Source organism: Impatiens glandulifera, chromosome 1, assembly GCF_907164915.1.
Source record: "Impatiens glandulifera chromosome 1, dImpGla2.1, whole genome shotgun sequence".
NCBI lineage: Eukaryota > Viridiplantae > Streptophyta > Magnoliopsida > Ericales > Balsaminaceae > Impatiens > Impatiens glandulifera.
In genome coordinates, this window is record NC_061862.1 from 57063584 (window position 1) to 57080275 (window position 16692).

General features: G+C 33.6%; 2 protein-coding genes across 2 annotated transcripts; both read right to left on the reverse strand.

Annotated features, from left to right (window-relative positions):
• Positions 1–9739: 9739 nt before the first annotated feature.
• Positions 9740–13765, reverse strand: LOC124928810 (DEAD-box ATP-dependent RNA helicase 20-like). The gene is made up of 10 exons (XM_047469064.1): positions 13710–13765; positions 13088–13629; positions 12835–13014; positions 12593–12754; positions 12337–12491; positions 11901–11993; positions 11719–11804; positions 11418–11644; positions 10209–10445; positions 9740–9943 (listed from the first exon to the last, which is right to left on the reverse strand). Exons 1-10 carry the CDS (start codon positions 13763–13765, stop codon positions 9861–9863), a joined length of 1821 nt encoding a protein of 606 aa, XP_047325020.1. The 3' UTR covers positions 9740–9860.
• A 520-nt stretch (positions 13766–14285) lies between these two features.
• Positions 14286–15670, reverse strand: LOC124921630 (trihelix transcription factor GT-4-like). Its single transcript, XM_047462304.1, has 3 exons — positions 15123–15670; positions 14937–14972; positions 14286–14855 (listed from the first exon to the last, which is right to left on the reverse strand). Exons 1-3 carry the CDS (start codon positions 15646–15648, stop codon positions 14356–14358), a joined length of 1062 nt encoding a protein of 353 aa, XP_047318260.1. The 5' UTR covers positions 15649–15670; the 3' UTR covers positions 14286–14355.
• Positions 15671–16692: the final 1022 nt, after the last annotated feature.

Below are 16692 nucleotides of genomic sequence, written 5' to 3' on the forward strand. Positions count from 1 at the left end.
AGATGTCACGCCCCGAACCGAGCCATGAGGCGCGACTGCCGCCACATGTCATTTTTTTCTGCATTGACTAATATAACATGTAAGACTAACCAACTACATTTCCATGAATCTTCATTAACACAAAAATCATCCTTACTCCTTACAAAAACATTTCCATACACAAAATATCATTGTACCCCATCCTTAAACAAAAATTGATGGTTATATATTTTATGTCTTAAGAATTCAAATCCTTCTATTACTCTCTATATAAGAGACTAATAATCCTTACCGATTATAATATCCAAGTCTTCGATACAACACAACTTCAGCTACTGATTAATATTATTTTGTTCTAAAGAGTGGTCCATAAAAATGGATGAACTAAACTTGCCTAGTAAGAAAAATCATAAGTTTTCAAACAGCTAGATCAAGAGTTAGACTTAGACTTATATATACTTAAATGGTGTACCTGTTATTTTCGTTCACCGGCGAACATGCAGACTTATCAGCAACAATGGCGACCAAAGAACCTATTGGACTGATCTTTCACTCATGCCCTCATTCACACTCCTCTGTTTCCCTATTTTTCTATCTCTCTATGTTTGGGAAGATCCACAATATATTAAATATCAAAACTATATATCCGTATATATTTTAATATATTACCTTTCTCAAATCTCACCTCTCTCTCCACAATATCTTCTTTTTTTTCTTTTTTTTCTCTACAGAATCTTGAACCTTGTGCACCTGTCCTCTCATATCCATTACTTGATTGTCATTTTTTTCCTCTTATTATAGAAATGTAATATCTTTACAATCTTACCTCCTTAAAGAAGTTTGGTCCTCCAAACTTTATTCAATCCTGAAATAAGGTCAAATACTTGTCACTCATGTCATTTTCTAGTTCCCCACGTAGCTTCCTTTTCAGAATGATTTCTCCACTGAATTTTAACATACTTAATAATTCGACGCCGGAGAACTTGCTCTTTATTGTCCACAATCATTGTAGGAACCTCCTCATATGTCAAATTTTTTCCAAGTACTAGTGGAGTATATTAAATTATGTAATCCTTAGTGGGAACAAATTTCTTTAACATCGACACATGAAAGACGTTATGGAATCCCGCTAATGCTGGTGGTAATGCGATCTCATAAGCTATGATGCCAACCCTATTTAACACTTCGAATGGTCCTACAAATCTAGGACTCAACTTTCTTCTCTTTCTAAACCGCATAATTAATACCCTTCATTGGAGATACTTTTAAGAATACATGATCCTTAATATCAAACTCTAAATTCCTTCTGCGATTATCGACTTAACTCTTTTGCCTGCTCTGTGTAATAATCAAATTTTCTATGATTTTACGAATCTTGTCATTTGTCTCTTGCACAATTTCTGATCCCATTAATCTCTTTTCTCGTACCTCATCCCAACACACAGGTGAATGACATTTTCGACCATATAATGCTTCATAGGGAGCCATTTGGATACTTACATGATAACTGTTATTGTAAGTAAATTCAATTAAAGGCAAATGATCGTCCCATGCTCCTCCCATATCAATAATACAAGATCGAAGAATGTATTCCATAACTTGATTTACTCTTTCTGTTTGCCCATCAGTTTGAGGGTGAAACGCCGTACTAAAATTCAATTTAGTTTATAAACATTGATGCAAACTCCTCTAGAAATGTGACACGAACCTACTATCTCTATCCGAGACAATAATTACTGGTATCCCGTGTAATCTCATTATCTCATTGATATACAATTGTGCCAATTTATCCAATAAAAATCCTATTTGAATCGCTAAGAAGTAAGCGAATTTTGTAAATTTATCAACGATTACCCATACAACTGCATTATTCCTTTTTGTTTTTGGTAATCCTGATACAAACTTCATGGAGATGTCTTCCCACTTCCATTGAGGGATAAGTAACGGGTGCAACAAACCTGTTGGTCGTTGATGTTCTTCTTTCACTTGTTAACATGTCAAACATTCCGAAACATATTGAGCTATTTCTCGTTTCATATTGTTCCACCAATAATGTTGCTTCAAATTCCGATACATCTTTGTGCCTCCAGGATGAAGAATATATTTGGAGTAATGCGCTTTCCCTAACATTTCTTTCTTTAAAAGATCATCATTAGGAACACATAATCGATTTTGGAAACACAAAACTCCATCTTTATCTAGCTAAAATTCTTTCCCTGATTCATATTCTATATTTTCCTTGATCTTGATAATTCAAGAATCATTTTGTTGCGAGTTTTTGAACTTTTCAAGTAATGTAGGACGAATCACAATATTTGAAATCAGACTTGGCTCTTCCCCCTACAACGTTAGCTTTTCTGGGGTGATAATTTATTGATAAGTTATAATCTTGAATCAAGTCTAGCCACCTTCTTTGACGCATGTTTAATTCATTTTGAGTATATATATACTTTAAACTTTTGTGATCCGTATGAACCTCGACTTTTGGACCATACAAGTAGTGTCGCCAAATCTTCAAGGCAAATATAACCGTTGCTAACTCCATATCATGGGTAGGATAGTTTTGTTCATGCGATTTTAATTGTCGAGATGCATAAGTAATAACATGATTATTTTGCATGAGAACGCAACCCAATCCCTTATGTGAAGCATCACAATAGATAGTAAAATCTTCATCTTCTGATGGTATAGCCAACACAGGAGCCGTAGTCAGCCGCTTTTTAAGTTCCTGAAAACTTTCTTCACATTCTGCTGACCATTTGAATTTCACACCTTTTTGAGTCAAACGAGTTAGTGACGATTCTATTTGAGAAAATCCCTTAACAAATATCTTATAGTAACCTGCCAAACCAAGGAAACTACACATCTCTGTAATAGTAGATGGTCTACGCCAATTTAATACCGCTTCCACCTTCTTAGGTCTACACATATCCCATCTTTAGATATAATGTTCCCTAAAAATGCGTTACTATTCAGCCAAAATTCACATTTCGAGAATTTAGCATATAATTGATTTTTTCTCAATGTCTGGAGTACAATTTGTAAATGCTCCTTGTGCTCTTCCATGGATTTTAAATACACCAGTATGTCGTCAATAAATATTATCACAAATTTATCCAAGAATGGTTTGAATACTCGATTCATGAGATTCATAAAAACAGCTGGAGCATTAGTAAAACCAAAAGGCATTACCATGTATTCATAATGTCCATACCTTATCCGAAATGTTGTCTTTGCAATATCATCTGATTTAATTTTTAACTTGTAATAACCCGACTGAAGATCGATCTTGCTAAAAACTTGGACTCCTTTCAATTGATCGAACAAATCATAAATTATTGGTAACGGGTATTTATTCTTGATAGTTACTTTGTTAAGCCCTCAATAATCGGTACAAAGGTGCATTGTCCCATCTTTCTTTTTCACAAAAAGAACGGGGACTCCCAATGGGGAAACACTTGGCCTGATGTACCCCTTCTGTAATAATTATTCTAATTGATCGCACAGCTCCTTCAACTTTGTTGGAGCCATACGATATGGATTCTTTGTTATTGGAGCCGTTCCATGCATCACATTGATTGCAAGTTCCATTTCTATATCGGGAGGTAATTTGTGCAACTCATCTGGAAATACATACTGATACTCGTTTATCACGGGAACAGTTCCTATGGATTGCTCATTCTTTTTCGTACCCCATAACACCACTAAATAACATTTACACCCTTTTCTTATCAAGCGCTCCGCCTCCATAGAGCATATTATTTTTGAAGGGATAACAACTTTTCTACCCATAAAAGAGAATGTGGGTTGCTCATGAATTAGAAATAGTATCGTCTTTTTATGGCAATCAACGGAGGCGAAATTCTGAGCTAACCAATCTATTCATAATATGGTATTAAAACCTCGCATATCTAGTACCGTAAGATCAACTAATAGCACTTTATCTCCTATGTGTACTTCTCGAGACTTACAAATTAGATTCGCAATTATCTTATACAAATTAGACTTAAAATCTCGAGGTTCGCTCTTTCAATTATACTTTTTAACAATTTTTTGAGAAATAAAAGAATCTCTAGCACCAGAATCAAATAATACTAAAGCATATGCGGAAGACACATAAATGGTACCTGAGACGACATCATTAGATGCATGAGCTTGCTCAGAATTCATTGTAGAAAACACTCTAGCTTGACCTCCTTGGGGTTGTCCAATTTTCCAATTTTGATTAGGAAAGGGCCTTCGGTTTGTCGAACCTCCAGCTTCACGTGCATTAGACTATGTGAAGGACCTTTTGAATCGTGGACAGTTAGTCCTTAGGTGACCATGCTGTCCACATAAAACACATGCTCCAAATAGACAACGACAATCTTCCGTGCGATGATTTTCGGAACAGTGCGAACATTTCCCAAATGAAGATGAATTTTATGTTGACATTAGGTGTGAGCATTTGGTGAATTAATCCGTAATTCAATCTGATCCGAATTCGAAATACTAATTCAGATTGGATATTTCGGATTGGATTGAGATCGGATTGGATTGAGTTTGGATTGAATTAATTCAGATTGGATTAGGATTATCCAAATTATCCAAACTATCTAAATAAAAATATAATTTTCAATTTGTTTTTCTTTAAATTTCAATTTAATATAATATATTTTTGACTTATTTTCGCATTACTTAGTCAACAAATTTTTTTAATTTATTTTTAAGATTCGAATTTTTTAATTATAACATTAAAATTTTATTGAAAATAATAAAATAAATCAAAATTAAGTAATTAATTAAGAAAATATTAAATGAGATTATCTTAGACGTGAGCATTTAACGGATTAATCCGAAAATTACGAAATTTGATTAATTATTTCGGTTTGGATTAAATTCGGATTGAATTAAATTTAGATTTAGTTTAATTAGGATTGAATTTGAATAATCCAAAATAATTTGAATTAAAATATATAATATACTTAATTCAATGTTTCATTTTTTAATTAAATACAAATAAAATTAATGAATTAATTATAAAAAAAAAATTATTATTAAATAATTTCAAGTTCACAATTAAAAAACAATAAAATAATATATATATATATATATATTTATATTAGTTTGGATTGTCCAATCTATATTCAATCCAATTCATGTTAATTAAGAAAATAGTTTGGATTACAGATTGGATTACTTTAGTTTGGATTTAATTCAGATCGGACAAAACTGATCAGTTTTACCCGTTAGTTCACCCCTAATTGACATATTCCTAGAGCCTTGAGTCATATTGTTCATAGGAAAAGGCCTTCTACTCCGAAATAAGTTTCGACTCCTTTCAAAGGCACTCTGATGACTTCTTTTTCTTGAGTTTGTCTCTTCTAGTCTCTTTGTAATACTCAACTCTCGTTCAACCAATCGCGCTTTCTCCACCACAGAAATAAAAGAGGTGAGCTTAAAATGGACCACAACTTGCCTAACTTGCCTAATATTGGGACTCAAACCCATTTCAAACTTTCTCGCCTTCGTAATCTCATTCTCGGTCCATACTTGTGTGCGAATTTGGCTAATTCCACTAACTTGGCTTGATATTCTGTTATAGTCATACTTCCCTATTTCAGATTCATAAACTCCATCTCTTTCTCTTGCCATAAACTCTTTGGAAAGCAGGTGCTGTAAAATATTTCCTTAAATGTCCTAATATAGTGTACTTATGTCATGCTCGTAGGTTTACTTCTCCATTTCCCACCAGTTGCGTGCATTTCCTAGCAACTGAAATTCTGCAAACTTAATTTTTCTATCTCGTTACAGTTGAGTACCTCATAGAATTTTTCCAACTCATATATCCATTTTTGAGCTTCTAGTGGACCATTGTTTCAATCAAAGTATGGGGTAGACAATTTCTTAAATTTGGCAAACTTATTTGTCGGTGCATGTTATTGTGTCATCCCCATCATAACTCTAACAATATCCTCAACTGTTACCGTCCAAGAGGTCTCTCCAGTCTCTTGTTGTCCTCGCACATTTGGTTTGAAATTATTAGTACTGTGTTTTCTTCTTACCCGTTGTGCCATACTGTTTAAGTTTTCATCCTCCATTCCTATAACATTTAAATTCCACCATATTGTTATTCTAGTGACTTTATAAATATGTGTGGCGACATATAAACTTTTTCCCAAAATTATCAACTTAATCTCCTTGATAAACCCTAACAATTTTCCTTTTAATGGATATAAACCTAGGCTCTGAACCACTAAAGTTGTCACGCCCCGAATCGAGCCATGAGGCGTGACTGCCGCCGCATGTCATTTTTCTCTTCATTGACTAATATAACATGCAAGGCTAACCAACTACAATTCCATGAATCTTCATTAACACAAAAATCATCCTTACTCCTTACAAAAACATTTACATACACAAAATGTCATTTTACTCCATCCTTAAACAAAAATTGATGGTTACATATTTCATGTCTTAAGAATGCAAACTCTTCTATTACTCTCTATATAAAATAAACTAATAATCCTTACCGATTATAATATCCAATTCTTCGATACAACACAACTTCAGCTACTAATTAATATTATCCTGCTCTGAAAGAGAGGTCCAAAAAATGAATGAGCTAAACTTGCCCAGTAAGAAGAATCATAAGTTTCTAAATAGCTGGATCAAAAGGCAATTAACTATGTATAAAAAAAATAACTTCTATTCAAAATACAATATCTAATTTAAGTAACTAATATGCTTTTCGTATATAGCTCGTGTTAGTGATAAAGACTATATTATTGTGATAACTCATTAACCATCAACCAGGATTTAGGGGTCCTACATTGACTCATTAACCATCAATCATGATTTGGGGGTCCTACATTGACTCATTAATCATCAACTAGGATTTGGGGATCCTACATTGACTCTTAACCATCAACCAGGATTTTGGGGGTCCTGCATTGACTCATTAACCATCAACCATGATTTGAGGTTCCTGTGTTGACTCATTAACCATCAACTGGACTTAAATGTCACACGTTGACTAATTACCGATATAAGCACAGGCATAAATAACCATTATGAAATAAATAGTTAATAATCCTATCCCAAGTATAAAAATACTTCCAATTCCAGTTTACTACATGCTTTATTCTAACATCATATTCTCTTTCTTAAATCAATTTGCCTAGTTAAGATCATTCAAGTCATTTTTCTCTTAAAACCCATTTTCAACTCATTTTAGGTTGATCAAAATCATTTCTTCTTTCAAATCCTTTTTATCAAGTCCTTTTATCAATTCCTTTGTCAACTTGATCCATATTTTTAGATAAACACTTTTTCAATCACTTTAACTCTAAATAAACATTTATAATAGCAAACTCATTTATCAAAACAATGGTATAAAATATAAAACTGTAGATTTTCTTACTTGTATTCCAATATACTCTTCTCAACTACTCTTTCAGCTCAACCCTTTATCCATATGACCTCTCAATCAACTTTCATTTTTCTATTTCATTGATCTCATTTCTTTCGTTTATATATATAACAGTCCATCTGCTAACAATCTGTTTGTTTCTTAATCATGACTTCTTCTTCCTCTTTACCCACTATTTCATCGTTGGTCGGACAAAGTTTGGTTTTATCAACACAAACACATAATGGTTTAGTTTGTTTCTAACCAAACAACCAAAAGACTTAGACTTATATATATACTTAAATGATGTACCTGTTATTTTCATTCACCGACGAAACATGCAGACTTATCAGCGATAATGGCGACCAAAGAACCTATTGGACTGATCTTCACTCATGCCCTCATTCACACTCCCCTGCTTTCCTATTTCTCTTTATATATTTGGGAAGATCCACAATATATTAAATATCCAAACTATATATCCTTATATATTTTATTATATTACCTTTCTCAAATCTCACATCTGTCTCCACAATATCATCCTTTTTCTCTTTTTTTTTTCTGCAGAATCTTGAACCTTGTGCACCTGTCCTGTCATATCCATTACTTGATTGTTATTTCATTTTTTTCTCTTATTATATAAATATAATACCTTTACATGAGAGGTCGATTGTTAATTGGTGGATAAATATGGAATGAGATGGTTAATTAGTCAAAGTGAAAATATAAGGTTGATAATGTTGGAGATGATTAATTTGACCGAAGTGAAAGTGTAAGGTCACAGATAAAGATTAATTATTGAGGTGGATAAATGTGGAGTGACACCCCACCAATGTAGCTAGTGGTAAGAGTCGGTTTAAGAGACCAAAATTTCACAAATTTGATTTCATCTATAAACGCTTTGAGTTTAAGTGGGGAGTCATAGTTGTGGGGGGTCATGCTAATTCTTTTTCAATTCCCCCCAAAAATGTGGAATGAGATAGATGGTTAATTGGTGACCAAAGTGAGAGTAAAAGAGATTGGTAATGTTGAAGATGATTGATTTAGTTGAAGTGAAAGTGTAAGGTCACAGATGAGTAATCAATTATTGGGGTGGATAAATGTAGAATGAGATGGATGGTTAGCTGAATTGAGGATAAAGAAGGTCGGATTGTATATTGTAAAATATGTTAAGAGATTAGTTGTTCGACGAAGTGAAAGTAAGGTCTCGAGATGAAAGGTCGATTGTGAATTGATGGATAAATATGGAATGAGATGTTAATTTAGTCAAAGTGAAAGTGTAAGATAACGAGATGAGAGGTCGGTTGTGGTGGATAAATGTGGAATGTAATATATGGTTAGCCAAAGTGAGGATAAGAATGTCGGGTTGTATATATTATATATGTGAGAAGATGGGTTGTTTGATGAAGTGAAAGTAAGGTGTTCAAGAGATGAGAGGTCGATTGTAATTGGTGGATAAATATGGAATGATATAATTTTTGATTAGTCGAAGTGAAAGTAAGGTAAAAATATGAGATGTCGATTGGGAAAGAAATTTATATTGATGATTAAAATATGCGAGAAGATTAGTTGTTTGACCGAAGTGAAAGTTAAGGTAATGAGATGAGAAATCCGATTTGAATTGATATATAAATATGGAATGAGATGGTTGATCCGTCGAAGTGTTTTAAGGTCACGAGATAAGAGGTCGATTGAGTATTAATGGCTAAAGTGGAGGTAAAAAAGATATTTGTATTATTTGAACTTTTTATTTGACCAAAGTGAAAGTGTAAGGTCACAAAATGAGAGGTCCATTAGAAAATAATATGTAATGAGATATATGAGAAGATAAATTGTTTTATCGAAGTGAATAAAATATGGAATGAGAGTGTTTTATTTTTTATTCTAATATATTATTTATGATTTATTAAAAAATTTAAACATTAAATACATATTTTAAAATTATTATATTTTTTTAGTAATTTTTTATTTATTTATATTTTTATAAGTGTGTATCACATTAGAATCCTCAGTATATTACTATATACTCAGTATATTACTATATACGATAATAGAAACGATTATGAGATTTGTAGAGACCAGTTCATTGACTTTGAGAAAATCACATAGACTTATTTTTACAAGGCTATATAGTTCATTTTTACTTTTATTTGAATTTCGATGTTGATTGACACTTTTTTTTTTGGGGGGGAGAACAGTTTAGTGCCATTTTATTTTGTTGCAAATATTTGTTTTCATACACATAGAATACAATGAATGTTTTTCTTTCAAATGCATCCGATGAAGTTCAAGCAAGTATATCCTATACTTATAATCAAACACCAAATAAACTTCAAATATTTTTCAGAAATTATAAGCAAACATTGAATGTGTAAACATGTCACAACACAAACTTAACCAGCAAATCATAACAAATAATTTTGTTTTACAAAGACAAACTTTTAGTTAAGAAGAAAAGTCATCAAATCATTACAAATCTTAAAGTTCCTATTTATGAACTAGTGATCTTGTTAGATCCCGATACTTGGGATAAGCTACCACTTCCGACACCTCTTCCCCTAGAGCGGAAGCTTCCTGCAGAAAATGATAAAAAATAAAAGATAATGGTAACTGTTATTTTGTCATAACAAATTTTAAGTTAACATATTTATGAATATAGGTATAATTTCATTACCTTGTCTCATCTAAAACAACATCTGAATGAGATACATTGACACAAAATGTGTTTTCAAGAAAATTTATCAAAGTTATCTCGTTCAAACCCAAATCCAGTTCCTTAATGTGTTCCAAATGAGTAATGTGAATACAAAAAAATGTTGATAACAAGAGATTGCAGTACCTTCTGCTGCAGTTGAACCAGATGGTTGTGCCAAAGCAGATAATGGTGGAGGAACTATTTGTCGAGCATCTTGTAGGATCTTAGAGAGACCTTTGGCGAACTTTGCATTCGCATGTTTGAAGAATGTAAAGGCTGTTCCACTCGCACCTGCACGTCCAGTACGTCCTATCCTATGAACATAATCTTCCAGACTTGCTGGAAAGTCATAGTTGATCACGCATTTTATGTCCTTCACGTCTAACAATTATCCCCCCCATACAAAATATAAAAATTAGATTAAACAAGGCATTAGGTTTGTTCAATGTAAGAATCAAATGATTGATTTTTCCATAAAATCATTCAAACTATCAATTAAAATACTAAAATATCCTTATTTCGTGTAACAATATTAAAATATCAGAGGATATTTTGACCCAAATAATCCAATATCAAGCAAGGCCTTGGACAAATATAGCACACAGCCAGAACCAGTTCTAAACACTTCTCTGAATCATATGAATCTAGTAAAAGGAAAAGTCAGGTATCTACTATCTAGGTACTAGTTCTCTAACGAATAACAAAAGACAAATAGATATAACCTGTTATATGCTGCCTCTTGAAGCTGAATTCAATGATACTCATAGACAGTGCTGAAAACCTGTTACAAAATTGTTAAAGAAAGAAGATATAATCAAGAGCACAAGAAGAGGAATTGGGATAAGGATTGAAGATTGAGGGGATAGATTGTAATGTTTGTGTTAACTGTTATATATACATCTTACCTAATGCATGTTAATTAAAGGATCGGCATAAATTAAAATTAATGCAAATCCTTTTATTGATGGGCATTATGTAACACACATATATAACAGTTAACAAAAGCATAACAATCTATCTGTTCTTGTTCTTCAATCCTTATCCCAATTCCTTCTTCTTGTGCTCTTGATTTTATCTTCTTCCTTTAACACAAATCAAGGTTTTCTTCAGATGAGTGTATTTTAAGCACCTCAACTCTAACCCAGAAAAAACCCCCCAAGTCTATAAGGTTCTCCATATTCATTTAGAAATAACTAGATTCTTCAAGTGTAGACCAATGCCCTATTAAGGGTTATGATTGTGTTTCATTAGACTAATAACAACAAATTATATACACAGGAAAATGGACAGCAGCCGGCCAACTCATGTAGAAATGTTTATTATCTATGTCCTAATAAAATGAAATTATCCTACCAAGACCACGTGCAGCAACATCGGTGGCAATCATGATAGGGCTCTGGCCAGTTTTAAATTCGGCTAAGACCCTATCTCTTTCACCCTGATTTTTATCGCCATGGATAGCCAACGCTGACCATCCATCCATTCTCAGTTGCCTCGTAACTTGATCACATCCTTTTTTGGTCTCAACAAAAATAAGTATCCTGCTCCCATCCATTATTTCTTTCAGCAATCTAATTAATCTGGATGACAAAATGACGTTTAGATCAGCACTGTAGAATCTAATTATCAAATGTACTTGTTACTAAGTTCACACCTGTCGTATTTCTCTTCGTCAGTTACTACTTCTACAATCTGGTTTATAGACTGATTTGCTTTGAGATCTAGGGAACCAATAATTACCTGGAAGAACCTCATATTAATTAGAGAAACAGTTAAAAATTGTACATTTTAAACAAGTTTTCCAGGATTAATTGACCGAGGATAGGAATAAGTAACCTTGTATGGATTGCATAGAAATTGTCTAGCTAGTTTCTCCACATCCTTTGGCCATGTGGCACTCCAATACAATGTCTGCCTGTCAGGTCGGATCTGTCATAAAATTCAGGAACAAGATAATAGCATGACACCAAAGAAGTTACCATATGAAATGTAAATGTAATAAGTGAATGTTTCCAAACATGAATGATCTAGAACCAGCAACAGATAAGAAAACGCCAGTCTACTTGGCAACAATTGGAAAATTTTCAATTACAAGTGACAGGTTAGATAACCATGTGTATTTATACCACACTCCCTCTATAAGCAAAATGTCAATTTATTAGCATTACAAGATTCATGTGAATTATGTAGTGCGTAACTAGAGATATCAATAAACAAATAATTTCTTGGGTAAAAGTTAGATTGGAAAAGATCCAACGAATGAATTACATACTTGGGCAATAATTTTCCTGATTTGAGGCTCAAAACCCATATCCAGCATTCGATCAGCTTCATCTAAAACCAAGTAAGTCACCCTCTTCAAGTTTGTATGTTGAGATATCAACATATCTATCAGCCGTCCTGGTGTAGCAATTACAATTTCAACACCTTAGGAGAAGAGGAAAAAGGAAACGATATCAAGTTACAGTTCTATAACTTTGCAGTCAAACAAAAGCACACCAAAAGAGTTAAATGGCTAAAGTACATACCTCTTTTAAGATCACGAACTTGAGGTCCTTTTGAAGCCCCTCCATAAATGCAGGTGCTTCTAATATCCGTAGATGATCCAAACTTAAGTGCTTCTCCCTGAATTTGAACCGCTAATTCTCTAGTAGGAGCCAATACCAGAGCAACAGGACCTTCACCATGTGCTGTTATGTCAATTGGATATGAACCACAACTATTAGTTTTAACAGAACCAAAAAAGAAGAGGACTGAGATAAATGCAAACCTAAACGAGGTTGGGCGCTAATATGAACTAAAGCAGGCAACAAATATGACAGTGTTTTCCCTGAACCAGTCTCAGCAATGCCTATCAAATCTCTCCCTTTCAAGGCCATCGGCCATCCTTGAGATTGAATAGCAGTCGGTTCAGCAAACCCTAGCCTAGAAATAACTTCAAGACAGTAACCTACAAAAAAACATCAGGAAGTCTTATTCATTCAGCCAAGGAAAGTTTGCCCCATCAAAAAGAACTATATTACCAGGAAAGTTTGCCTCATCAAAACAACGAATTGGCTTTGGAATATCATGACCTTCAACTGTAATTTCACGAGATTTACGATAAAGCATAACCTCCTGCCCGGCCATTGCCACCACAGCTGGACTCTCCACATAGAAGTTCTTCTCAAATGGGACCAAGTTGCCAAAATCCGGCTTTGGAAGGGTAATACTGCCCAACTCACCTTTCGACCTGCTGCGATGTCTACCCCTAGAACTATGGCGAACATCAAAACCGCCATTTCTCCCACTGTTGAAACTTCTACCACAATCAAAACCTCTTCCAGAACCATGCATGCCCCCACGGCCAGAATCAAATCCCCTTCCTCCTCCACCCCTGTCAATGTTAAACCCACCTCCAATGTTAGGCTGAAAAGTTGAAAACCTGTCACCACAATATGATCCCGGACCAGGTACATCTGACCCTCTTTCCACAGTATCGTACGGACCAGAAACATTTCCATGCCCATAGTTGGAGGCCAGTCCAACCATGTTAGGAGGCGCCATCGCTGGCCCCGACAAGTCACTGCAAAGAAAAATGAATCGTATCAAGTTTCAATGTCGAAAAATTACGAATCCATATACATTTTAAAATATTTTACGTACCTTCGTCGCCTATAATAAGAAGAAGCGTCCGAGTATCTCTGATCGTAGCGCTTCATCACGATTAGAAATTGACAGAAAGTTGCTCTCTCTTGCAATTAGCGTTCTTCTCGTTGTCCTTCGTCTATGTTCTATGATGATTGAGCGTAGGAATTTGAAAATCTACCGCCCTTTGCCGCCATAAACTCATCCTCTGCTTTCTCGCCGCTAGATTTTTACAATTGTTTAAACCCACCACAAACCTTTTTTTAAGGAATAAAAGACATGAATCATTCTTTTTTTAAGGAATAAAAAGGAGAAACAAACAAGAGCTACCAACTTTTACCGACGCTTTTAAAGCGTCGCAAATAAATAAAATGACGGCAAAAGAGGCTTGATCTTTACCGACGCTTTTCTTGCGTCGTTTATGGATGCCTTCCGTCGCTCTGTGAATTTAGTTGCTTTTAGTTCCATTATTATTGATTACTTTAAAAAAAAAAAATCTCAATTTTGGTAGATAAATAAAATTTTCATTTGTAAATTTTATGTTTACAAACTGTTTTTTATTATTATTAATTTGGTTATTTGACATACAAAATATAGCATAGCTATCATTTGACCACATATATATTAGAAAAAAAAGTTTGATTTGAGTTCGTTACAATTCAGTTCACACACCACGATACATAGCGCCATGACAAAGATCATCAATGTTATCTATATCCTTAAACCCGTTAAATTCTCTCAAACAAGTCCACCCTCGACGAGAAAGGAAACCGCAGAAATCATCTTCAGTATAGAAAGTCTTATCCTCCGTTTGGACAGGCATACGTAATTCCGATTCCACATAGCTGCTCACTAATTTAATCATCATCCCTTCGTCAAGATGAAGAGTGTAGTTCCCTAAAGGCATGTCTCTATCCAGTGCCCGAACTATATTATCTTCATCTTCCAGCCAAAACGCCCTCTTCGTTCTTATCCTAAACGACGAATTAATAACTTCTTTTATCGCATCAGCACTTCCATCTATACCTATCCTTTTAGTATAGTTCCCCCATTTCACCGATATAACCCTCCCATAAAAGATAGGCGGAACACCATTATCAGTACTCGTGTCAGTAATAATCGCAAGAGAATCTCCATGATCATGATCTAAAGATCTGGCATCAGCTGGAATCAATCACAATATATGTAATTGAACTTGAAACAAGCAGATATACAAGTAAGAATTGAAAATAAAGATATCCACACCTTCTACAGGTCCGAAAATACAGGGTTCTTTGATTCCTACAAACAACAAGAACAAAAATAGTTGCTTAGTCCTGCAGTTTTCGGGATTTATGATCTTAAATTCAGTAAACTAATCCAAGTAAATGATATAACAAACAAAAGAGATACTGATGATTCAATGATTTTGTTTAAGAATTAGCGGTTTACCTTGCATAAAAGAGTCGTCATAGGCCTTGGGAGTTGAATTAGGGTTCTTGTAATGAACAGAATTCTTGTTTCTTTCATTAAGAATCTCATCAATTTCCTTGTAATACGCCATCTTAATCGATCCTTTCTTGAACTCCTTAAGAAGGTTCCGCCATTTGTATGTACACATTGACGGCGAACGATCAAAACCCTTATCTTTAATCTTGGAAGAAATCTGTTCCCATAAATGCTTATTCGACTTGGAAGTATTGAATAACGAATCGATCTCTCGTCTAAGACCGATTAGGATTCGCGTCTCGTCTTCAATCCAGGTCAAGGCACGTTTCTTTGGATTCGTGGTGTTTGTTTCGTGACTGCTATCATCGCCACTGGTGTTATTGTCAGCGATGAGTAATTGTTGCTCCAACATATCTTGAACCCCGTTGGAAGCTGGAACATCGATCAACATATCGGGGATTTCGCCTTCGTCGTCGTTTTCATCGTCTTTATAGAAATCAATAGGCTGAGCCTTGGAAGGCAAGAACATGGTAGAATTGAATCACAAGGTTTTGATATGGTCCAAATTAACTGTAGCGGCGGTGAGGGAAGAATGGGAGAGATAAATAAACTGCAGTAAACAACTTATAAGTTTTTTTTACTTTTTTTCTTTTTTTTTCTTTTTCTAATAATTTAAATGTATAAATTATAAGAGGTCTTTTCAAATAACTCATTTAATATTTAATAATTTGATTTTTATTTGTTTCTTAATTTTATCTTATAGATTTTATTTCTTTAAATATTATATAGATACAAATCATACAATATTTATGTCTATTAATTTTTTAAATATTGATCATTACAACTTTTTAAATATGATTTATATTTAAATTATCAAAACAAAATATTAAAATATTATTTATATATATATATATTAATTTTATTAATATTTTAAAAGCAAAATATATTTATATTTATTTTCAAATTAACTTATTCATTCACAAAATGGGACTAAATTCATTAGCAATTAAATAATAAATTAAGTACATCTATCAATCTCACTAACGTTTATAAGAGCTGAGCTCAAATATGATCTCATAGTGATTTAATAGTGATTTAGTGAAAAGAGTCTATTTACTAGACTTAATTCAGTTCGGGTTCTATTATGCCTTTGCTCCCTCCTAGATAATTACCCACCTTTGCCAAAGATCTTAAAGATCTTTTATTTGCTGTTTTTATTTCTGTATTTTCGCAGTTTATTTGCCACTTATTATCCATGTATTTTTTTTGCTTTTTAACATTATATAATGCTTCATTTAGCATTAGTAACTATATATTGTGTAGGTTGGCTCTCTCATCTTCTTGGTACTCAAATAATTGGAAGATTTTAATTAATAGAGTGAAGATGGCTTTAATTAAAAAGGAAAAAATTATTTGACGAGGAATAACAAGGAGGTAATGTCATAATATTAGTTAGGAAAATAAAAAAAAATGTGAGAAAAGAGATTTTTTCAGCAAATTAGCCAACGTGACTCCATTTATTCCCTACTAATACGAGAGGACTTTAATTAAAAGAGAATAATTTAACTATTGG

Coding starts and splice junctions, on each gene's coding strand:
- LOC124928810 (XM_047469064.1), bottom strand. CDS start 13,765: ATGAAGCGCTACGATCAGAGATACTCGGACGCTTCTTCTTATTATAGG. Junction 13,630..13,709: donor TCTTATTATAGGCGACGAAG/GTACGTAAAATA, acceptor TTTTCTTTGCAG/TGACTTGTCGGGGCCAGCGA. Junction 12,755..12,834: donor TAGCGCCCAACCTCGTTTAG/GTTTGCATTTAT, acceptor TTGACATAACAG/CACATGGTGAAGGTCCTGTT.
- LOC124921630 (XM_047462304.1), bottom strand. CDS start 15,648: ATGTTCTTGCCTTCCAAGGCTCAGCCTATTGATTTCTATAAAGACGAT. Junction 14,973..15,122: donor TGACGACTCTTTTATGCAAG/GTAAACCGCTAA, acceptor TGTTGTTTGTAG/GAATCAAAGAACCCTGTATT. Junction 14,856..14,936: donor TATTTTCGGACCTGTAGAAG/GTGTGGATATCT, acceptor GATTGATTCCAG/CTGATGCCAGATCTTTAGAT.